The sequence below is a fragment of the Peromyscus maniculatus genome, chromosome 3 (genome assembly GCF_049852395.1).
Source record: "Peromyscus maniculatus bairdii isolate BWxNUB_F1_BW_parent chromosome 3, HU_Pman_BW_mat_3.1, whole genome shotgun sequence".
NCBI lineage: Eukaryota > Metazoa > Chordata > Mammalia > Rodentia > Cricetidae > Peromyscus > Peromyscus maniculatus.
Window position 1 is genome coordinate 123803342 of NC_134854.1, and position 25348 is coordinate 123828689.

General features: G+C 47.4%; 1 protein-coding gene across 1 annotated transcript in view; it reads right to left on the reverse strand.

The window, feature by feature from the left end:
* Nucleotides 1-24544, reverse strand: part of Pdzrn3 (PDZ domain containing ring finger 3) — a 230504-nt gene extending 205960 nt beyond the window's left edge. Inside the window, exons 1-3 of the mRNA XM_042273720.2 lie at nucleotides 23730-24544; nucleotides 10366-10452; nucleotides 3387-3494 (exon numbers count right to left, since the gene is read on the reverse strand). Coding sequence (XP_042129654.1) covers nucleotides 3387-3494; nucleotides 10366-10452; nucleotides 23730-24452 — 918 coding nt within the window. The 5' untranslated portion in view covers nucleotides 24453-24544. The remainder of the gene's footprint in view (nucleotides 1-3386; nucleotides 3495-10365; nucleotides 10453-23729) is intronic.
* Between the last annotated feature and the right edge of the window lie 804 nt (nucleotides 24545-25348).

A 25348-nucleotide genomic window follows, 5' to 3' on the forward strand; every position in this document is an offset into this window, starting at 1 on the left:
ATGTTGGCTGGACTGCAGAAAAATGGCTTGTACCTTGTCTGGCACACCCCTGAGGCATTTCTGAGGCTAATATTGATCTTATGTGAGTTTTCAACTTTTGCCCTCTCTTACATAACTACATCAGACTTGGGCAGAATCTAATTAAGTCTAAACTCTAGATCACAGAGGAATGTGTTCCGGTTGTGAAGATCCTGCCTCCATCAGCTAACCCACACTTTGGGCACTATGGAGATTCTTCTAAAGATTTCCAACTGCTGGAAATAACAAGAGTACTGTTCCTCCGAGAACCTTGGGGATGTTAAGGTTTGGATCTTACATTATCTTTACCAGACAACTCAAAAAAACTAGCTCAGTGGCAGAAAACTGAAACCACTGGGGAAGTTAGGGTTTCATGAGAGGACTCTAAGATATATAGAGAATTGTACTGTAGCCTCCTAATGAGAGCAAGCTTATATGTAACTCAAGGAGGAGCCAAGAGTAGACAAAGGCCCAGGAGGTTCGGAGGTGGAGGAGTAGGGAAGACAAAACACACAGACAAACAACAACAACAACACAATCAGAAGCCACCACTACACAAGGCAGGAGCCTGCTGTGTCTCTGAGGCAGATGTGAGTGAGGATGGCAATGTATCATACACACCCTGGCCAGCACATGGTGCTAGCAGACAGCAAGTGCTCCTGCCACATGTGCTGGGAGGGCATTTAATGCAAGGAGCCCAACACACCCAGCTCCAGTTTCCTCACCGGGCCTCGGCAGCACAAGGACAAGGGTTCCATTGGGGACTGTCTGTCACTCGGGCAGTCTGAGAAGAGACAGGAGCTGACCGCTCTGTCCCTGAGCAGCTCGAATGTAACCCATTCAACACCATGAAAAATTGCATCGAGGATGGCTGTTCCCTTACAGTCATGGTAACCACTGCCCTGATACCCTGCAGCTGGCATGGCGTATCACGTCTACACAGAGGCACGGCTTCTGATAATATCACCACATCTTCTAAAGCCGCTGTGCCTGGGTGCTCACATAGCAACTCCTTAGTACGTATAATCTTCCATTCTCTTTTACACTATCATCCGTCATTTTACAAGTCTAAGTGGATGTGTGCACACATAGTTTGGTGGCTTTTTATTTCATGACAGCATTGATTTCATTTCAACTCAATGGTTGTAAAAGGTGATGCTGGGAGAAGAGGGCAAATCTGGCTGTGTGTGGCTGAGGATGCTGCTCTGGTTTCAGAAACAGACTCCAGGCAGAGAACAATGCAGACTCACCCTGCAGTATGGATGAGGTTGCCCCTCTCTCTGGATTTAATAGCAGCAGCCTCTTGAAAGAACTAACGTTTCAAGGCAGTGAGGTTCCGCTACTAGCTTACTCACTGCCTTGAAAATGGGAGATTTAGGGTAGGAAAGCAGGAAGCCTAACTCTTCCCGTGAACACACACACATAACCACCACCACCACCATCAGATTCCCCACCTCCACCCCGCTCCCCCGTAAGAAACTCGGATACAGATGAGGTGAACCAGAGAACATATCTGCAGTCATGAGAATCACTGTATCATGTCAGGAGGGATTAGAACTCAGTGGAGAAGGGCACACTGTGTCAGTTGTGATTATGTATGTGGCGGCTCTCTATCAGGATCTCCCTCCTTTATGTCTCAACACTGGAACATGATTAATATTTTACATACTGTCCAAAGTGGGAGTGTGACTTCCCAGAAACCATCCTGAACATTTCACACACAGATCACCCTCTGCCAAGAGAAAATCCTGCACAGCTGGAGATTTCTCATTCGCAAACTTAAGAGCAATGAAATTCCGGGACTTGGAGAAACTGGCTGTCCCACTGATGCCTTGGCAACACGAGCTGTACTTATCTTTTTGAACAATAGTCTCAGAAAATGTATTCGCTTTCAAAAGCTATGGTAATTCCTTTGAGCTCTGGTGCCCAAGCAAGCTGCTCTTAGGGAAAAATCCACTACTCTAGGCTGGAAAGTCCAAAGCACAAGGTTTAACTCCAAGTTTAGAACTCTTTTGAGGGTCAAATGCCATGTACCAATATTAATAGTATCCTTAAGACAAAATCAAGTATCCTCCAAATACATAAGTGACCACATGGCTCTTATTCTCAGCCTTAACTCAGGCACTCTGTTTACCCAGGAAGATTCAACTATTTTTTTTTTAATTGATTTTATTCCCCAGAGGACATAAAATTACCCAGAAGAAAACCACGCTACACAATGCTTAATTGGTTCACGTAAAACTGGAACATTGAGAATTCTGCTCTCCATCTTCTCTGTACTTTGCACCCCCAGGAGAAGCCTGTGGTCACATGCCCATAGGTGATGGACACTTCACCTATGGCATAACATAAAAATGCCCGGGAAATACAGATGCAGTGCAAAGATGTCTGGGACAGCAAACTCCTCAGGTATTTCTACTGGTTTACTGGCTTCCTTGTTCGGTGATTATGGCAATAGACATGGCCACGGATGGGCTTCCTGTGGCACCTAGCAGGTCACCTTGGAATCTCATATTAACTTTTTCTGTAGAAGGGGATTGAACAATTTAGTTCCCAGAAATGCTCATTAAATGAGAAATCTGAATGATCCAAAACAGCACCCAAAGGGAGTTGGGTCTTTCAAATTTGGCAAATTTCGAATTTGGCAACAAGAGCCCATGCAATGAGGTGAAAGGCAATCGGCTTCCTTTCTGCATCCTAGAACTCTACCGCGCGCTACTCTAACTCCAAAGCACCGTACGGTGCTACGGAGAGATCTACCAGGGACAATCTACAAGCCTGCTACAGAGCGACTGGAAATGAGCAGATGGGTGTGATGGGAGAGGATACCAACATCAACTTTGACCTGCATGTCTCCAGGCAATCAAGTCGCACAACAGACCTCAGGCGAACAGCCAAGAGGGGAGTGTGAAAGAGTGCAAACTGTGTAGAAGTTTGCACTGTGCTGTGAGCACGGAGGAAAAGAGAACTTAGGGGGCTGACAGACTCGACCCCATACTACGGAGTCCCAGTTCGTCCAACCAGGGGCTGCTCATCTGCTTCTAACTAGCATACAAACCCGCCGCCGCCGATGGTTGTCTTGCGCAGAGCTAGAACAGAGGCATAGCAAACACATACATGTAGGTCCCCCGTGGAAAGAGCCAAATTGTGAACATGCCCCCGCCAAACCCAAGCCTCTCCTTGCTGAACAAAACTTCACACCAAAGCAATCAACACCCTATCAGGTTACACGCCACCGGCAAAGCATACTGCTGCCCAGCCATCCCCACACGAGGCACCCCTAACCCCAGCCCCTAAACATCCCTCGGCGAGCCAGGCCAAGGTGGATGGCAGGCAGTCTCTCCAGACACCAGCCAGCGTTCACATACCTCAATAATCCTGTCGTGAATTTGCAGGCCTCCTTCCTTGGCTGCCGGCCCACTGTCGACTATTTTGGATACAAAGATTCCTTCACTGGAGGATCCATCTTGATTGTCCTTTGGGTTAAGAAAACACAGGCATGAATGCTAGGCATGGAAGCTGGCATGAAAAAAATAATAAATAAATAATAAAAAACGAACTCTGTGCTCTGCGACCCCAGCTTGTCAGCCGTGGCGTTAAGGGTAGAAGCTGTTTGTTTCCTTTCTGTTTGAAACTGAAACTGGCTCATAATGCATTGTAAAAATATTCCAAACTGGAGCCAAAGTCAGAGGATGGGAGGAGTGTGCTATCTTCGAGCATCCATCCTCTTTCTCAGCCATCCTCTTTCTCCGCGAGGCTTCTATTTCAGTGCGTTGCATTCTGTCCAAAACATTTCAACACATCACCTTCCTCAGCACGAGTCTGGGCCTCTTCCTGCACAAAAGCAGGATCACACACACCAAGCCCACTCTTTAGCCCCAGCTGGTTTTTCTTTTTTCTTTTCGTTCCCATTTATTTCCCTTTCTTCCCCACTTTCTATTCCACTCCCTCCTTTCTCCATCCTTCCTGTCTCCTCCATCCTCCAGTCCCTTCCTTTCTCCTCTCCCCACCTTCCCTCCTTCCTTCTTTTCTCTCTTCCCCTTCTTCCACGCCTCTTTCCTTCCCTGCTTTGGGAGCAACTAAGCCCCACTTCCCGGCACTGCCCTGTTCCCCCAGACTGAACAGGACACTAGCTTGGGAAGGATGGGCTGTGTTCGCAGCTCCTGCCATCAGACAAGGTGGTGTGGTAACTAACCCCTCTGATTTAGCATTCCGAAACATCTTCGCTCACAGGCACCTAAGGTAGAAGAAGCCTTAGCTATGTGAACCACTGGGTCAAATTTATACAAGGAACAAACACTGGTGACTGGCCCTCTAGAGAGGACACTTCCCCCAGTAGTTACCTACGCTAAGAATCGCTACGGGAGTCACTATGTCATCACAATCTAATTATGAAATGAGGTACTTACAAATAAAGACGAAGTGCTCAGCTCATTTCTCAAAGTCCCTCTTTTCCCTAACGAGAAAAGGATCCTATTGCTCGTTCTGGCCCCAGCTTGTTCATGAACTTCTTTCTACACAGCACTGCGACAAGTCCTTTCCAAGTGTTTAGAAAGTTCTAGTGATTAACAGATGGGTTTTTAAATGACATGGCACACGCATGTGCTGTTTCCAAACAAAGGCATCTGATAATATACTTGATCCTACCCAAAAGGCCAATAAAACAAGATGACTTGAAAAGCAAGCAGAGGACTCTAGAGAACTCAAAGCCAGTGCCATGCTCAATTCCTTCCCCCAATGCCAGAAGATCTATTTTAATAATGTTCTCTGTGTTAAGTATATAAAAATGCCATGGCCCAAAACAACTACGAGAATATAACATTTTCCTCTTCAAACAGGAGAGATGGGGAGAAGGGAGTAGAGGGGAAACAGAGTGGGAGGGGGGAGAGAAAGTCGAAGAGGAAGGGAGGAGAGAGGGAGACTATTCTAAAGAGCACTAACTAAGGCTGAAAGAATACACTCCACAGCTTCTTTTCCCCTCCCTATAACTCCCTCCCTCCCTCCCTCTCTCTTTGGCTTTTACTCTCCATCTCTGTTTCTTTTCTTTCTTTCTTTTTCTTTTTTTGGTTTTTTAAGACAGGGTCTCTCTGTGTAGCTTTGATGCCTGTCCTGGAACTTGCTCTGTAGACCAGGCTGGCCTCCAACTCACAGAGATCCACCTGCCTCTGCCTTCCAAGTACTGGGATTAAAGGCGTGTGCCACACCACACACACACACACACACACACACACACACACACACACACACACACACGCACGCACGCATGCACGCACGCACACATTCTTGCTCTGCCTGTTCTTGTCTCTCTCTCTCTCGTTATATATGCCAGAACAAAGCAAAAACACCAAGTTAACATGAGTATTAAGTGTTCATCCATCCTCTATCCCTGTATGTCACAGACCTGTCTCTAAGTGCCACCCGAGTTCCACCAATGCTTTCTTAGAAGATGGAACAGCATTGGCATGGGTGCTGCATGAGGTTAGTTCTCTTTACCAGGCATCACTGCCTACCATCTCAGCACTCAGCTCACACTAACCCTTCACCAGCTAAAAAGCTACAAGTATCCTTTCTCTCTCAGCAGCCTCAGTCATGCCTGCATCCCAATCCAGCTTCCTACATGAACATCACAAATGCCCGCACAACGATGCACGAAGGTTTCTATTTCCCAAAGACTTATGAGGCAGCAGGCACCTGCATCACTTAATCCTCACAATAACCAAAGCAGCAAGAACTACTGTCATCTATCCCACAAGAGGAAAGCCTGAATTCAGAAAGGCTAAATGCACACAGCTGAAAAGCAGCATTAGTTCACAGAGGCTAGAAGATCTTCAAAGGCAATCCTCTTTCCCAGTGAGAAAAACAGGGATGCAGAGGTCCAACATCTCATCCACATGACATTCTAATGAAGGTAGCTGAAGAATCTCAGTGGACAGCCAAAGGTTTATAAACAAGCTGGATTTCCTGCAGAGGAGATGTGCATACATCTCTTAAGAAAAGGGCATACCTTTGTTTACCCACTTTACATTTCATGACCAGAGAAGAGACAGGATGGGAACTGGGCTTTGGTTTGCTTTGAAAAATACTATGCTGTATCTAAATAATTATTATAAAGGGATGCAAGAAAGTTTAAGCAGAAAATCTGATAGGAACAAGCAAGACCCAACACCAGAATTAGTGTAGGACGGTGGTGAAGGGTGAGGCCAGGATGCAGAAAATACAAAGAGGCTGTGGTGATATTGCAGCTTGGAAAGGCACTTGCCTTACAAGCATGAGGACCTGATTAATACCCAGAAACCCCTGAAAACACACACACACACACACACACACACACACACACACACACACACACACACACACATACACACACACAAAGCACAAAAATGAAATGAAAGAAAACCAGTTGGAGCCTATTTCTGACAGCCAGATTTTCCCCTTGGGTATCTGTCTTCTCTCAGTCTGTCTGGCTCCTTCCCTAACATACTCCAAGTAGAATTTATTTATCAAGGTGAACTAATGTACCATGGGATTTGTATTATTGTCTTGAGTCAAAAAAAAAAAAAAAAAAAAAGGAAGGGTTGCTTTCATCCCAGGAGTATCCAGATATAAAATGCACTTGCCTAAGGCCTAGGTGACCGGACACATCTGACCAGTTAATACTTCTTAGGGAACATAGAATTGATAAATAAGTGATGTGATTTGGCTGACAGCACGGTATATAGCTTTGTACGATGTCAGTCCCGATGTCAGAGTCTCTGGGTGGGCTATTTCACAGCCCAAACAAGGAGCTCACAGGAATTCCTTAAGAAACACACTCACCGTTTACACTGCTTTCAACTTCAAGACCTGATCACGTATACACCTGGTTGCTCAGCTCTGGCTCACCTGAAGCTCACTCTGTAGAACAGGCTGGCCTCAAACTCAGAGATCCGCCTGACTCTGCCTCCCAAGTGCTGGGATTAAAGACACGGGCCACTGTGCCTGGAATTCAGCTCAGCTTTTCCTGTGTACCAGAGCACCAGAGATCTGCCAGACGCCCCCCCCCCCCCTCAGTGAAGTGCAGACTACATTTAGATTTTGATAAGTTTTTTTCTGCTCATCGGGAAACTTACAACCAACACTACGATAAATACATTCATGTGGAAGGAAACTTCCCTCTGGTTTCTGCTGTTTGGGATGTGTGGTTTATATTTGTGTGAACTTATACGTAAGAGTGCTCTGGCTCATGTGTGTGTGTGTGTGTGTGTGTATGCGCGTACAAGGCCAGAGGAGGGCATCGATTGTCTTCCTCTATTGCTTTCCACATTTTAAAAACATGGTTACATTTTTATTTTATGTGGATGTGAATGTGGAGGTCAGGGGACTGCTTGCGGGAGTCGGGTCTCTCCATCAGGTAGGTCCTAGGGACCAAACTCAGGTCACCAGGCTCAGCAGCAAACACCTGTACTCGTTGGGCTATCTCACCAGCAGCTCCAGATCTCATTTTCTTTTCTGTCTGGTTTTTTTTTTTTTTTTTGGCAGTCTCTCACTGAACCTGAGCTTGCCATTTGAGCCAAGCTGTTTGTCCTGGACAGACAGAACCTAGAATCCCTGTCTCTCCCCATCTTCCAGGATTATGGCTACAACCTCTGATTTTTTAGGTGGATGCTGGGGGCTGGACTCCAGGCTTCATGCTCACACAGCAAGTGCTTTAACTGATCAGCCATCTACTCAGGTCCCCATGCATCTCATTAGTTCAAGACCGAATCAACAGAGAACTCTTAGGAAGGCTACAAAATCAGGTTGGACTTGTTTTTAAAAGGAAAAGTGGAATCTCTCTCTGTCTCTGTCTCTCTAAATAGCAGAAACATCTTTCCAGGGAGGAGGCATGACCCCTCATCCTTCCTGGGGTGAGCCTGCCAAACAGCCTCCCGGACTCCGCGACCGGGTTTCTCAGCAATCACCACCATAGAAGCACCTCTCCACACCAGGATTTTGTAAACACTGGGCTTTGATGTGGTTCTACCTGGGGCAGAGAAAAGGTCTTCCTAGTTCAGGCTCTGTCTGCTGTCGAAGCTTCTGAAACATCTAGTAAGCTAAGTAGATCTTAGTTTACAGAAGTTGTTTTAAAACTGACAGCAGAAGGTGGGCAGAGGAGGGACCCTCATCAAAAATGCAATTAAAGGGAATCCCATCTATTCTCTATGCTCAGTAGCTTACAGGCTTTCTTACTGTTTTGTCTTTTCCTTTAGGGTGCTGTGCATGCTGGCCAAGGGCTCTAGCACTGACCAATACCCCAACTCCGCCCCCCCCACCTCCGCACCCTTACAAATGGGTCTTTTATAAGTTGCCACATTCTTGGACCCTCTTTGTTGTTAGCTGAGGTCAAACACTTACATACTGAGGCTCATCTGTTTCCCTCCCTACTTCCCAAAGCTGGGGCTTCAAGGGACTAGATCAGAACAACCTGAGGACACACAGCCTGGGGTCATGATCAGCTACAAGAGGGAAAACAGAAAAGCACCAGTCTCGGGCGCTCTGCTCTCCAGTTTGGTAAGATTTCCACAAAGATGATGGGAATCTGTGAACTCATTCCTCTGGTTGGGTAAAGTGGGAAGGGCTGCTGCCCCCACCCAACATTTAAAATGTTGTCTCAGACAGATGACGTTCATCATTTTATCTACTACATATCGTTTATGACAAAGCTGTCAGTTTTTAAAAACAAAACTTTGTTTTTGAAACTGTGGTTTTGGCTAAAAGCTACAGGAATTCCACCATAAATCTCATGTCACTCCCCTTGAGTGAAAACACAGTGCAGTAAGTCACTGCCCACATTATTTCAAACTCCAGACCCAGCACTGACTGCATCTCCTTTTGATCACTTCTCTGCATATCCCTCAACCCTAATCACTTGATTATGTCTACTTGCCCCAAATCCCACCCTGTCCCTCTGCTAGGTCTTGTAAGCGCTGCCAAATCCGCTGTTTTCTATTTTAGTGATCTTTAAATATTTTCAAAAATGTGTGTGTGTGTGTGTGTGTGTGCGTGTGTGTGCGCGCGTGCGTGTGCGTGTGCACACGCGCGCATGTGTGGAGGGTGAATGTGTGTGGAGATAAAACACAGATCGCAGACCAGGACACAGTGGTGCGTATGTAGAAAATCCACACTCAGGAGATCACATGATCTAGGCTAGAGTGGACTCACAGCAAGAACCCGCCTCTAAAGCTAAATGTTCTTTGATTGAGCAAAGTTCTATCCATCTTTCAGAACTCAGTTCAGTGGTCCTTCTCTAGAATTCTTTCCCCTTCAGGGCATCTCTAGTGGCAGTCCTCTCCTACCCCATCAGTCTCTCCATGGAGATGTGAGTACCAGGAGGGTTGGGGTGGGGGATTATTACCCATCTCTATAGGGCTGGCCCCTTCTTCTGCTTTGGGATTCAGCAGACCATCTTCTCTAGGTTTTCCTGACTACCATTAGGAGTGCCGACCTCTGCTTTTACCCTTCTGGTTCCTTTGCCATCACACTTTTCCCAGTCTACAGCTCACACGTGGACTTGTTCTGTGCCCGACAAAACTCCCACCCAGCAATCACACACTATGACTACAAAGCTCTAATCTCCTTGGCCTCTACTGGACTTACCCATCCCTAGCAAATAACTGTGTTTACTATGCATTTGTTGAATGAGCAAACCTTGTTTTCTTGGGCTATTTTTAGCTGGTAAACAAGGAAATGGTCAGTGCTAGAAGAGAAAAATCGACAGCAGACACTCAGCCAATTGTCCTTGAATGATAAGAGCCTGAAAAACATCCCTTGCTATTCCCCAGAACTCCTCCTGCAGACATTTTCTTCAAAGCTAAGTTGACAGAGGGGAATTTGGTCTCTTCTATCTAGAGGAGGGGCTGTTGAGGGATGGGGTGGCCAAAGAGCTGCCCTGGTGAGAAGATGGGATGGGATGGAACCTTGTCCATGGGTAATGCCAAGGTGGAATAACCGAGTTCAAGGTGTTATTTCCACACGGGGAGCCCACGATCCAGCTCAGTTGGGAGGTAACTGGTCACCCATGTCTAACTACATCCATAGCACACAACTTCATTCAGCCCTCCTGCTACACAATCAGCGAGGCAACCCAAAAGGTCAACAGTTAGAAAGAGAGGTACCACTCGGCCAATGCTGTCAAGCAAGAGTAAGAAACATCAGGCACATGACACTGATGAACAAGGACAGCCCTGAGTGTGAAACATCACACATATAACAAACCACAGACAGACAGCAGAATAAAACTAGTGAGTGTCCAGTCCTCACCCCCCAGCCCTCAACCTCTCCTCCAGCCTCCACAGAGAAAAGGAAAAGACAGTCTAGCAATTCACATACCACACAGGGCCGGCCGCCGATAATATTGAATCCCAGGGAGCCAGAGTCCCGATGCAGGACAAGAGTCAGGCTTTTGGTCTCTTCACCCTGCAAGACAACAAATTAGTTGAAATGTTGATTTACAAACAGGAAATTGAGGGTAGGTCTTTTTTTTTTTTTTTCCTTAAACAAGGAAACTTGGGACTACTGAGCTAACCACGTTATAATCCTTTATTTCTTGAGAAGTTCAGCCAAGGAAAATTCTAGAACCCAATCTGAAATTCAGCCCTGCTTTTAAGACCTTGCAGACATGCCTGGATACTGTCTCAGCCTGGGAGGACCACAGAAGGATGTCTGGAGGTGTCCGGACAGGCCCCTGAGCATTCATTATCAATGATTCCTTCAGCTACAGATGCAGTCTTCTTTTGAGTGGCCCGCTGGACGCTGGCTGTCTAGACGGCCACTCTCTTGTTTGTTTCTCTATGTCTCTCAAGGACGGCATTCATGTCATGTCACCAGAGGGTCAAATGGCAATCCTCTCAGAAATGTGAGCACACGCAATGGCCTGTCAATAGTCATCTCTGTTTGGGAAACTCTGGGAGAGCATGTGTGGAGGAAATTATCAGATACAAAATTAGGCGTAAAAAGAGAAAACCCCGAGTCGAGCTACAAAGGGGAGGGCTCATTTCCAGAGTCATTACTGTCTGATGTACATGAAATGTAGAACCATTTAGCACAAATCATGCTGGGGCAGAGCTGGACATCATGACACCTTTCAATCCAACAAGCTCAAGTCACCTAGGACAGGTCATACAAGCAGCCAAAAGGGACAGAGATGCTCAGCTAATGCTCTCACGTGATAGCAAAGTAAAAATAGATGCAATCTCACACACAAACTGTTACTCCTTGTTCTGTGACAAACACACTAAGCTCACTAACACAGCTTTGAAACGTTTTCTCTTCAGACAGTTTGCAGCTCTCTGTGTTGGACACTGGAAATTCACTAAATCCATTTCTTCCTGTGTTCTCTTAGCAGGGTGAAAAGTTAGAAATACATGGTACTTTGGACAAGTTATCGTACATGGCTGACATGCCTGGCTTTCATAACAATCAGCGATGGAAACTGTACAGTTACACACTAATCCAAGGCAGATGGTTGTGCTTTGACAACCTCAAATGGTGTACAAAGAAGAATGCATGATCAAATGAACACAAAGTTTATTTTCAAATCTACTATGTGAGAACCATGAAGAGAGATGGAGGGGAGGGACCAAGGGAGGGAGCAGAGAAGGGGAGGAGGGGGAGGAAAGGGGAAGGATGGACGAAGAGAGAGGGGAAGGAGAGGGGTAAAAAGCAAAGAATTTTATTATGCTGCATGTCCAATGATAACAGCTAATATTTTCATTTTTTGTTATGTGCCAGAAACTATACTCAAAGTGAAGTGCTTTATTTCATTTACTAATCCACACAGTTTTATAAACTTATTACCATCTTCCTAATACAGGTGGAAAACTGCCCCAAAGTTGTTACCTATCAATGAGCTAACACTAAGTTGAGCTTGTATTTAGACGAACACCCTTCAATCCTATCCATCTCTCACACTTCTTTGTTTCACTGTAGCATGTAGAAGATGATCCTATGCAAGTCTGCAAAATCTATACCCTGTCCCATATGCTTCAACTGCTAAAGTTCCAGGAAAAGAATTCATTGTAGGAAGGTTTGCCCAGGAGACAGAAACAGAACAAAATCCTGTCTGAATTGAACTATGTATCTCCAAAGGATGCTATCTGAGGTGTCCAGAGACATGGCCTTAGGTAAGTTTTGAGTGATTAAGAAAGACATGCCAGAAATACAATATTCCTGAGCCCAACAGCAGTTTGCAAAGAACCATTCCCAATAATCAAGTTGGCCTATACTTCCTTGCCAGAGGCAATCCAAGGGAAGAAAGAAGGATGCTTTATAATCACCTTGAACTAGTCCACTGCCTAGACTGGATTCAGATGGCAGTTCATCTCCTAGGGCTGAGTCACAGCAGTAATCTAATGTGCAGAAGATTCACCAGGGATGCTGAGCTGGCTAAGATGAACTTCAGTATGAACGGAATTCTTTCATTTCTCCACCCCATTACCAAAGGCCATTCTCTGTTCTTTTCCCAAGAGCTTCATTCTGCTTTTCCTTTGCTATTGCCTTCTCCAACAACCTTCACTCCCTCAGTCTGCAGATGAAATACGAATTGTGGTTTTCCTCACCAGATGCCACACAATACGTCAGATATACTAACATTCATCTCTGAGAAACTGTGTGATCTGCTCCTGGGATCAAAACACTTCAGAATAGAGTTGTGGAAATGGTTCCCATTCAATTATATTTCACCAAACTACAGAGAGATATGCATGGGAGAAGCGCAAGGGTTCTCACTCATGCTGCCCTCCTGATACTTCGTACTTTGTTACAGTGGCATCTTTCATTTCAAAGGAATAGTTGAGCAGCACTAGGTCATTTGGGAGTTCATCACAAGCCATGCTATGCAGTTTTCTTCAAAATTCAATGTGGGGGATCAGACGTGGGAAAGAGTCCTACTTATGTGAATAGCTGGTTGGATGACACAGCCACCTGTCAACACGGGCATCCCATTAGCACATGACACCTGGAGAAGCAGGCTCAGGGGCAATCGCACACAGGCTCAAGGTTAAATGAAGTAAAGTGGGAGCCTGAACACTAGAACCGAGGTCTGTGAAACTCCAGCACCCATGTTCTCTGCAGGATGAGGTTTGCACCCTAAATCCATCTGCACCAGGTATGTCAATCTGACACCCGAGGGCTGCATGCCTCCCAGGATAGCTACAATGTGGTCCCACACAGTTGCAGAGGAACATTGCCATATAGCAAGGTCAAAAGGTTGGACACCCCTGGGTTCTATGACATGGCACCTGTATAATTAAAGTTTAAGGAGTATAATGGATTTTATAATAGTAACTACAACGATTGAGAATGTTCTTCATAGCTTGGTAAATCCAGAGAGCCCAATGCCCCTGACACCAACAGCACCATAGATAAGATCTTCCACTTATGAGTCATGACTTGACATCATTTTCCTGATCCACAGCAAAGAGCTAACAGTTTCTTCTCATGCCCCAGGTACCATGACGATGGATGATGCAGGTAATAGCTCACAAGGATACATATATGCCAAAGTATACCGGTCAATATTAAGTTCTCAAGATACAACCAAGGCTGAATGTTGAGATGAACCTGGCTCAGCACTGAAGCTAGGATGTTCTTTAGCCTATCAGTCACTCTTCCACCAAATCTATTCAGTGGAGAATAGCTTAGTCAATACTGAGGTAAGCTTGGAGAACTGGCACCTAAAAATAAAAGGAATTTTAAAAATAAACAAAAGGAAGATACTACTTTTTGTTCTCTCTCTCTCTCTCTCTCTCTCTCTCTCTCTCTCTCTCTCTCTCTCTCTCTCTCTCCCTCAAGACTGGAAAAATAATTCTAGAATACTGATGGAAGAAATGCCACGCAGACACATTTAGCACTGGAGGGGGCAGGCAGCTCAGACTCTGAGCAGAGCATAGACTAATCTGGTAGACAACAAGGTTGCTGTGGATGATTGATTGATAAATAAAGTGCTGATTGGCCAGTAGCCAGGCAGGAAGTATAGGCGGGACATGGAGAGAGGAGGATTCTGGGGAGTGGAAGGCTGAGGCAGAAAGAGCCACTGTCAACTGCTGCCATGACTAGCAAGATGTAAGACACTGGTAAGTCACGAGAAGGGGCTGTGGCTCTCAAGACTCAAGGGCATGAAACACTCAAACAGCCCAGGCCAGCAGGTCATGAGAAATAGCAGCTCACTTCCCAGTAACGTAAAGGTGATTTTACTTAAAATACACACCGCTACCCTCTTCCAATATGGACCTGTTGGAACATCTGAAATTGCAGCTGCTCAGCTTTCCACTGCACAGGCAGCTATTTAAGCAGCTGGGGAGGGGAGGAATCTTCAAGGTGGAAGTTACTTTTTACATATATTGCTATGACCCTCTTAATGATGTTTTTCGCCCAGTGACTTTTCGCTTAAAGTCAGGGCACATATATGAGTGGTCCCATGTGATGTGATGTCCTAGCATCACCCGAGTATAAATAGACCTTATGATGTTCTCATGTGACAGAACTGCCCAACACCTTTCTCAGATCATCTCCTCGTTAAGTGATGTGTTGCTCTACTTTGATTGTCTGAGAGACACTCTCCTAAGGGCCACTCTTCAGCACTGAAGAGTGTGACCTGCCCTCTAGGGACGAAGTCCCTATGCATTTCAGTCTGATGCTGTCACTCTTCTCTGGCTTCAGAAGCTTGGACGCCAGCCATCACTAATCAGTACGGCTCTCTCCTATCCATCCCTGCCGCTGTCACCGTGAACTCTTTCTGAAACTCCTTTTTGCCAACTGATGGCTGTTTCTGGCTCGGTGCAGTTGTGGCCTCGTGGAATGGAGTTTGCTGAACTGGAAAGTTGCCCAGTGGGTATAGGGGAAATGGAACTGATTGACCACTAGGCTGTCTGGGGGTGACAGGACACCTCTCGGCTTCAGATTAGCCATGTTCCTTGAGGTTCACACAGCTGGGTAACAGACCCATCTGTTGACTAGTGACATGAAAGTGCTGTATATTTGGCGGTGGCCAAGCAAAGAATGTGCAGAGTTGGGGGTTGGAGGGACCAGGAGACAGAGCCGTCTGCCAGCAGTTCTGTGAGGAAGGGCTGGGCATGTCTTCACTCCCTGCACTTGGAGGCTTTGTCCTCTTTGTAGTTCAGACTTTGCCATTCTCAATGAAGCAGCGTAGACTACACCCTCCTTGTGATTCAAATTCCAATTGAAAGAAAGGGTTCTTGAAGAAAGAACAGAAGGGGACACTGTGTGAGCCTAAGGCAGTGGGGGAGGGGCCACGGACATGATACTTGAATGTAAGTTTCAGTTGGATGAGATGGCATGGGAGCAAGAGCAGGAGGCGTGGCTTACCAAGACAGGTGTAGGGAGAACAGAGATAGATGAAGGGCCCAGGAAGACTGGTATAAGGGGCCAAAGAACAGCTTTTGCAGAGGTTTAAGTTCTGCAGAATCTCTCTCTCTCTCTCTCTCTCTCTCTCTCTCTCTCTCTCTCTCTCTCTCACACACACACACACACACACACACACACACACATCTGCAAGCCAAACAGCATGTGTTTGCAAAATAAAGGAACAGAGACAGAGTTCTCACTTCTGCCCTACTCAAAAGTTTGCCACATTATTTAAACAAACTGCAAAATCCCTGAGCGTCTAATTCTGTATTTCCACAAGCTAAGTTTCAAATCCGTATCTCTAATTTTTGCCACTGACTCACTTGCTTTCCCAGCGACTATTCACAAGCAATGATTCATGGAAATAACCAAATGCAATGCAAACCACCACCACCACCATCATAACCTCAAGTGCGACATCCTTAATGTGTCCATCAAGAGTGAGTTATGCTGTGAATGTTTGTTTGCCCTCAATATTCAGACGTCAGGTGGTTGGGAGAGGGCTCAGTCAGTAAAGTGCTTGCCTTGCAAGCAGACTGACTGTCACGAGGGTTGGTGGTGCACGCTTGTAATCCCAGAGCTGGAGATGTGGAAAGTGGCAGCTCCCTGGGACCCTCTGGCCATCCAGTCTACCATATATACGAAGTTCCACACCACTCAAAGACCTTGCCTCAAAAACCAAAATGGACATACCCGAGGAATCACACTGACCATTGTTCTCTGCCTTATGCTCCCCCCTCTATACACGTAGATATATGTATACACACAGACACGTTTCACAATTGGTTTTGTTGAAATCCTAAGTCTCTCTATCAATGGAAGAGGGAAGGTATGTTGAAATGTGATTAGGAATCAGTGCCCTCATCAGAGGCCCCAGAAGGTCTTGCCTTTTCTATAAAGGCAGAGAAAGAAAGAAAAAAAGAAAAAAAGATTAAAAAAAAAAAAAAAGGATTGTCTGTGAACCAAGGCTGCTCCAGGCCCTCATCTGACATGGAATGTGCCGCAATCTTGGGCTTCTCAGACTCCAGAGCCTGAGAAAGCAATTTCTACGGTTTATAAACTACCCAAATCATGACATTCAGATGGACTAAGACATGGTGGTTAAGAGTTGGTGAGATTTTGTTTTTAAGTGGGCTTCATTACCTAGCACAGGACAAGCCTTGAAAGCGATCCTTCTGCCATAGCCTCCTGAGTACAATGGTAAAAGTTTTTTTTGTTTGTTTGTTTTTTAGTTTGTTTTTTTTTTTAATTTAAACATCTGAAGACCCATCTCAAAGTATTTCTTTGCCAAATTAGAGAGAGAAAAGTCTACTTCGCTCAGCAGCTATAAGACCATTATGTTCTTGTTTATAGGAACTGGGAGTTCCTCTCAGAGTTTCTGAACATCAGGGGAAAAGACACGTGTCATCCTTCAGATCACGGAGTCGAAGGTCTGATCGCCATCTCACACCAGCTCTGCTCTGTCTAGCTCTAGCTTTCATCCAACTTGGCCCCTCAACCTGATCCTCAGGCTGTCAGGCTGTCCCTCTCTTCATTGTTCCTGCAGAGGAGCTATGGCCACCTCTGCTAGCAAAAACCAACCAAACAAACAAAAGAACAGCTAGCTGCTAGCAAACAGGGTAAACTGTCTGCCAAGGACGCATCTTGGTACACCCATCCCCAGTTCCCAAGGCTGTGGTTGCTGCAGGCCACGCTCACACCAAGGTTACACACTGCCTTTGCCCTGTTACACACCGGTAATTATACATGTGGCATGGTGAGAAAGACGGCCACCCAAACCCATCTGTTAGTTATTTTCTTTACAAGAGTCATCATTATGTGACACCAATCCCACTCTTATTGGAACTAGCTTATTAGGGCACCTTTACTGGAGGCAGGGGGAGAGTGGTGGCCTGACAGATACAAAGCTTGGATAGGCAAAGAGTGAGAGTTAGGAGTGTTTTCAATTCATACATAGGTGTCTGACTGTTCCCTTGAGCTAATGATGCTCACTTTTGCCTTTGTACCAATCAACATCCACCACAGTACCTGGTACTCAGGATACAAGAATGTGAGAATCTGAACAATAGAATATATTGGGAAAGATTTCATGTACTTCCCACCATGAACCCATCTTAAAGTAACTTGGATAAAAATGAAAGAAATGAAGTACTATACCCATCCTGGACAGTATCATTATATTCCCTTTTATTTATTTTGCCTGAGTGTCTTTGATAGCCAAGCTCTGGTTTTGCTTTGTACATAAATATATAAATACAACCTGCTTAGGACTGTGTACATGTGATTTCAGGAGCAACTAATTGATATTGGACAAAGCATTCTTATTTTGAAAAAAAAAAGTGCATGAGATTGAAGTTAGGAAATACTAGGTTTAAAGCTGGCTTTGCCCTTAGAATCCCACTTCTAGTTTTAACCATGCTGATTTAGAATGTTTCTGTTTGGCAGAAGTATTTTTTGTTCATTTGGTTTTTGTTTTTGTTTTTCATTTTGTTTTGTATATGCACATGTGTGTACCTGTTCCTGTGTGTATGCACATATATGCAAGTATGTACTCATGTATGTGGAGGCCAGATGTCAATGTCCAGTGTCTTCCTTTCTCCACCACACACACACACACACACACACACACACACACACACACACACACACGGGCAGGGGTCTCTCACTTAATTCTGCCAGGCTGGCTGGTGATTGAGCAATAGGGATTCTCTCGTCTCTGCCTCCATCACGCTGGCATTATAGGTGTACACTGCAGTCGGTGGTCACCTTTTATGTGGGTGCTGGGGACTCAAGCTCAGGTCCTCATACTTACACAGCAAGCACTTGACCAGCCAAGCTACCTCCCCAGCTCCTCACTTAAAACGTTTTATGATCTCTCCATAAAAAAAGATCAGGACAGCAGGAGAATTCTACTTAAGGACACCAACATATGTCTGTGTGCATGGCACGCTAAGGTGTCAGCAACCAGTGAAAACTGCTGGATCCTTTTCTTCCCTTCAACTCAGCATTCTGGGTTCTAGTACAGTGAGAATTACCTGACACAAAGATTCTCATTTATCAAATACTTACCCAGAGAGGCAGGCATCACCTCTGAACACTGAAGGATCCACTCACACATAAATCTCAGGAGGATAGCCAACCCCAACTGTCCAGTTATACATACTGATTCCAGTATAGCTAATATATCTGCAAACCAAATCCGCACCTTCTTTATAAATCACTGAAACAGAATACGACTGTCAGCTCACATTTCTTTCAGCTGAAAGAAGCTGCTAAATACACTAAGGAATGGCTATTTGCTAACACTTGTCAGAAATAAAGGACACCCAACGGCAAACACTGTATAGATTCATTTCAAATCCTCCACACCCAACGGCAAACACTGTATAGATTCATTTCAAATCCTCCACACATCTGTAATACTTTCTGATACAATTATTTGTTAAATTAACTTATCTCCATTTCTAAATGGCCAAAGCAGTTTTGGGGATTTGGAGCTTTATACAACTTGATCTGGGTGGATCTCACAGAAGAAAAACGATGTCTCCCAGAAACCTGGAAACAATTTGAGGGGTGGATGACATAGGAAAACATATTGTTCGTAACACAAGTCCATTCTTCATGAGCAACCCGAAAGGTTTTTATGGCTGATAAGAGTCCCCATCGAGAACTTACGAGGCACACGGCAAGGAGGACTCTAACAGGGAGGAGACAGCCCTCAACCAGACAGACCCTTCTAATTATAGAGTTATAACTACATTCCACGAACAAGGGAGAGCTTTAGGACACCAGATGTCATCTAGAAGATCAGAGAAGCCTAGCTTCTGAATGTGGTGATGCTGGACCAAGATAGAGAGGAAAGGGAGTAAGTTCTTTACCAAGGAACAAACCTAAGTAGACAGAAAGGCCCAGGGCAAAAGGAGAGAGGTAGGAAACCAGCAGGTTCCCCAGTGAAGCAACTAGAAACACCACTTCAGGGAGAGAAAAAGCAAAGGCCCAGGGGTAGTTAGTTAGGGAGCTTGGAGGCTTACCCACAGAGTCCTCAGAAATCAGCGGAAGCGGACACAAGAGAAAGGAGGAAGCGGACACAAGAGAAAGGAGGAAGCGGACACAAGAGAAAGGAGGAAGCGGACACAAGAGAAAGGAGGAAGCGGACACAAGAGAAAGGGAGGACTCCTCTGACAGGTGGAAGCAGTTGGATGCAGTTTGCTGGACCATTTGCCTCCTCCCACCCCAGGCAGAGAGAGCACAATGGAGAGTGAGAGGAGATTTGCATTTGTAAGAAGTTATTGCCAGTGCTAGGTAAGGAATGGTGTGAAACAAAAGGGTATAATGAGGAACTTCCAGTCCTGGCAGATGACATGGGGATGGCAGGGGTTGAAAGAAAGGCCAGTCTTGATCCTCACTGCTGCAGGTAGATTTGACCGCCACAGCCTGGGGAACGCTGCTCTCCTGTGTGTGTTGATGCCGGGGTATGCCCGACCACTAGTAACATAGGCACAACATGAGTCAGCCAGTGCAAACATTAGCTGTGCTGAGGTTGAGAACCTCTGACTGAGATGGAAGAGACTGTCCGGATGACCTAGAGAAGAGTGTATAATAGTTAGGTGCAAGATGGGTTCTAAAGGTAAGAGCCACAGAATTCCATGACTGACCAGATACCAGGAGTCAAAGGGCCTCTGGAGGCACAGGGATGAGCCTCAAGTTTCTCAACAACTCTATAGTTTTACCAAGAGCTTCTCCTTTGCCAGAGAGCAAAACCCAGCTTTTGCTCTGACAGATAGGTAGGTAGATCAGGATGGGAAACTCAGGGTGGGAGCACATCTCTTTAACTGAAGTTTGGCACCCATGTCAGGCCTACTATCAAGAGATGTGGCCTCAGGCAAGTCAGAGGTATCTTCCTAGACCCCTGCTGTTGATGTCAGTTTTAAAATATTGTCCTGGTCTTAAAATGTTTAGACAATGGTCTGAAGGGGAGGAATTAATTCATCCGGCATTTATGAGGCTCTGGACTCCATTACCAACACTGCACAGAGGGAAAAAAAATTCATAAAATAGGACTGAGGATGTAGCTCGATGGTAGTAGATTTGCTTAGCCTGTATAAGACTCTGGGCTCCTGAGACCCTTCAGTGGGTGAGGCTGTGAGATATGGGTGGTACCACACTCTCCAAGGATTCCCAGAACACTGAGGGCTGAAAAAAAACAGTAATAACACTTTAACCAGAGCAAACCACATGGTACAGGTCTGGCCAAACCAGGGTGCTCAGGTGTTGTCAAAAACTGAATCTCAAGGCAATATGAAGAACGCCAGCTCATTGATGAAGCAAGTTTTATTGCATGCTTTGGTTTACAATGGAGAAACAAACACTGGGATTTAGAAAAATATGAAATAAAAGTTTTGTATCTGAGAGTTTCCAGGCAACCTAAATCCTTCTGCCTCTGGCAAAGAATAAACAGAACCTAGGAGGGACAGAAAGTTGGCCCAGTGAAATACACAAGTTCTTATACAGCTCCCGGTGGGAGGAGTTACAGCTGCCACAGGGATTGCTGACCCTCTCCACAAAGGCCATGGAGGGTTAACTTGGGGACAGGAGGAACAAGCTTCTCTAAGACCTCAGCTGAGGCTGGCTAAGGGTTCGAGCCAGAGAAGGCAGTTAGGGCAGTTTTTGGATCAGGACATCCTTGGCTGTCCCCAGGCCTGGTACAGAGTTCCATGTAAGTCCTGAGCAGGGCTCCAACTCCAGGATGGTGCTTTCTGTCTCTCAAAATCAACATCTTGTTCCTAAGCATAACACCCTTGATTCTCTGCCCCACTTACCCAACAGATCTTCAAAACACGTCCACAAGTTTGATTCAACTATCATATTTTTGATTCTAAGAGAGAATTTACCCAAACATCCCAGAAAGAAAATAGAAAGGCAAGAAGAAATAACAAACTACCTCAACAATGAATGATGTATGAACTCAGAAGGAGTGAATGGCTTATTTATAAATAAGCGTCACTCGTAAAACGACACAGGAAGCCCAGATGACAGCATAAACAAGAGACACTTGGGAAAGCCTTCACCCCAAGCCTGGCGCCCGCCCGACTGAAAAGCAAGCTCAACCCTCTGTTTGGGTGAGTTGTGAGCTCACACCAGTCTTTTGTGCGCCTGTGCGGTCCTCTGTGAGCCTCGGAGCTGTAAATATTTGCCCTTCGCCCAGAGCTGGCCAGCTGTGGAGACTGCAGCTGACAGACAGGCCAGAAGCCAGGAAGGGGGTGAAGGGTGGAAACTTGCAGGCCGGGTGTGCAGGCATGGAAGAAAGAGCAGGGGAGGGGGAGTGGGGAAAACGGAGCAGACACAGGTCCCCGGGGGCCTCCTCGGGCAAATATGCTCCCTCTCTGCCAGGCCATCTGGAGCAGGCAGGCAGTGTGGCAGCAGCAGGGTCCACACCCCTTACCAGGAAGCAGGAGCACCCAGCTGTTGGAAATGTGGGGCACTCTTGCTCGCAGGCAAACCAGCGGTTCCCAAGTTGGGGGATGTCGTCCCTTAGAGGACACCTGATAATATCTGGAGACATGTTTTGGGGGTGCTGGCGTTTGAGAGGAACGTCTACCGGCATCGGGGAGGTTGCAGCCAGGAATACTGCTCAGTGTTCTACAGGGTACCTGCCGACAGAGGTTCCCAGAACACCACCCCAACAACCAAGAGCGGCCAAGCCCCCAAATGTCAACACACGCCTAGACTGAACCAAAGTCTGGTAAAAACCTGTCAGGGGAGGCAGAACCCGAATCCACTCCCTTCTGGTGAGTATCACTACTGGGGTCTGGACAGATGATATAATCCCCCACCCGCAACCCCCGTCAGTTCCCTCATCTGTAAGGGTTAGATGAAGCGTAAAGTACCTCACCTCCCACTGTCCTTGGCCACTAACAGAGTAACTGGTACTGGCAGTTAGACTGAGCCGCATCCCAAAGGTGCTTAATAACAGGGACTAGAGCCGTGGTTCTCAGCCTTCCTAGACCCTTTGACCCTTTAATACACTCACGTTATGGTAACCACCAACCATAAAATTATCTCGTTGCGACTTCATAGCTGGGATTTTGCTACTGTTATAATTGTAATGTAAATACCTGAGAGGCAGGATATCTAATCTGCGACACCCCTCCCAGCGAGGTCGCGACCCTCAGGTTGAGAACCACATGTCGTCAAAACCCACTTCTGAACTGTAAAGCCCTGACCGGAGCATAAGATTGTCCCTCCAAGAAGCCTGAGTTTCTCCATCTACAAAAAGGCAAACATTGTACCTATGTTCCAGCAAGGGGGGAAAAAGAAGAAAGAAATGAGACGACTGGGAAGAGCTGAGGAGGGTAAACCCTCAGGAGCGGAGGCTGACATAATTACCCTGGTCAGCAGCGCAGAGAAATGGCACAGGAGTAGTTTAAGGTAATTGCGGGTACTCTCTGACGGGCACCGTGCCAGGCCATTTCCTTGATTCTCACCTCGATGGAAACAGCCTCCTTTTACATTAGAGGTAAACTGAGGCACCTGTGGAGGCTAAGCTGCAAGCGGGTTATCAAAAGGTGGAGATCTGAAATCAGTTTTAATTCCAGAGGACTGGCTCTTAATTATCACTTTCTAGTTATTGGAGCAAGGGAGTCCTTGGCTTCTTTCTGGATTGCCCAGATGAGTACTCCTAGGGTGCCTGTCTGCCTGTGTTTTCCTGCTTTAAACCTTTGGGAACCACAGTTTCCAACTCGAGAGGGGTTAAGCTGCTTGCTCAAGGTCAGCCAGTGAGTTGGCAGGAAAGCACACGCTTGAATCCAACCTTTACACTGGGGCCTCTCTCCTGGCATCCTTTTTAAGCTGCACCACAATGGCTCTGAGTTCCCGTCATTATTTTTGGAATCGCAGCAGATCCATGGATCCAGGTCACCATGCAATCTCACGTCCACAAGGACCATGCATGGCTCTGATCTTAAGACAGGCTGAGCAGCTTCCCCAGGATCACCAGGCCAGCCTGCACTCTGTGGCACTCTGGAGCCACACTTCCCCACACTGGGCTGTGGGTTCCTTTTGGTGTTTGCAGACACTTTCCAGAGGCTCCCTCAACCCCTCAAAACTGCTATAGCTCCACCTCGCCCTACATGTCCTGCCTGCTGGGATCATACTTTCTCAGGTCAGATAAGTAACTCCTCGCGGAGTGATGCAGCTGGCAGGCACAGCCAACAAGGAGGTGTCAGAGATGCACCCAGGAAGACCCCGGCACCCCTATGCTCAAAGGACCGGGTTCCGGGGTCAGCTAAGGCGCCCGATCAGGCGGGAGGCCACAGGGAGTGCTTGCCTACCTTGCCGCCGGGCGGCGCGGCCACGCAGCGGCTGAGCGAGTCGAGGCGCGCGCTGTACTCGGTGAACTTCTTCTGGTAGCGCAGCGCGGTCATCTGCAGTTCGAGCTGCGCGGCGGCCAGCTGCGCCACCAGCGACTTCTCGCGCTTGCCGGCCCGCAGCGCCTCCTTCTTGAGCGCCTTGTGCAGCGCGCCCAGGCGGGCCTGCAGCGCTCCGTTGTGAGCCCGCAGAGCCCCCGCGCAGCAGTGGCCGCCCGCGCGCTGCTCGCCGTGCGTCAGCGGCAGCCCGCAGCCCTCCTGGCAGCGGCCCACGGGCCGCGCGTCGCACGCGTCGCGCATGTGGGCCTCCACGTCGCGTCGCAGCAGCAGCTGGCCGCAGCCCGCGTGGCGGCAGCGCGCGGGCGCGAAGTCGCAGCGCTCCAGGTGCTCGGGCAGCTCCTGCAACTTGACCACCCGGCCGCAGCCCCGCGCCGCGTGCGCGCACTTGATGTCCAACTTGAGGATGAGGCGCTTAAGCGGCAGGACGTGGTTGAGCTCCTTGGCCGAGAGGCGACCGCGACAACGCGCGGGGCAGCTGCCCTCCTGTACGACCCAGGGCAGCACGCAGCCGGCGCAGAAGACGTGGCCGCACGGGGTGGTCAGCGGGTCCTCCAGGACCTTGTGACACAGCGCGCACTTCAGATCGGGGTCCACGTCTCCGTCGAAGCGGTCCAACTCGAAACCCATGGTGGCGGCCGGGGCCCGGTGTCGTCGCCGGGCGACCGGCCGCCTCCCCCTCCCTCCCTGCGAGGCGGCCCAGACACGCCGGCTACGCCGCCCGCTCTCCAGCTAGCTCTCCCAGGACTGAGCCTAATTGCTCCAGACTTCCTCGGAAAATGCCCGAGGAACAGGACTCCTCCGGCCGTATTGGCTCGAGCGCGAGCGCACTCACATCCTGCCTCAGCGGCCTTGCGACCCTCCTTCTGCCAAAGGGAGGGGGCCGCGAGGCCGAAGAGGCTGAGGAGATCACAAAGCAAGGAGACTTGCCAGGAACGCGAGATGGACCCCCTCTAAAGGGGGGGTCTCCTCTCCGCTCTCTTGGAGGCTTCGCTAAAATGACAAAATACGACAGCAGAGAGCATCTCTCTGGGTTTGGAGCTGCATCTGTGGCTTTCGCACCGAGAAGTTTCCTGCAACCCATCAGAACTTTTCACTCCTCACCTCCTCCTTTCTCTTGTGTCTGCTTTTAAGAGCGAAAAATATCCAAGACCCCGCTATCCCTGTATTTACGGTCTTTATTTATTTATTTCTCTAGGGGGAAAGTTACAGCCGCTGCAGGACGCTCCTGCTGAAACTTTGGTCGCTACCAGAGGATCTGCGAACTGCAGAGTTTATCAGCCGGAGGTTTCTAGGACCAGAGGGCGAAACTTCAGGAATTAGACCTCCCCTCCAGCTGTCTGGGTGGGACAGGCCAGAGTGGTTGGCTGGGTCCACTTCTCTTAACACCTCTGAAAAGAGGGCACTACAGTATGGCATGCGTTTTGCTGGGAGCTTCTAAATCAGTCCCTTTAAAAACCAGCGAGGCAGTGTTGTGAGAGCGCACATTAGCTCCACTTGAAAACTATTTGCCCCGATTACGAAAG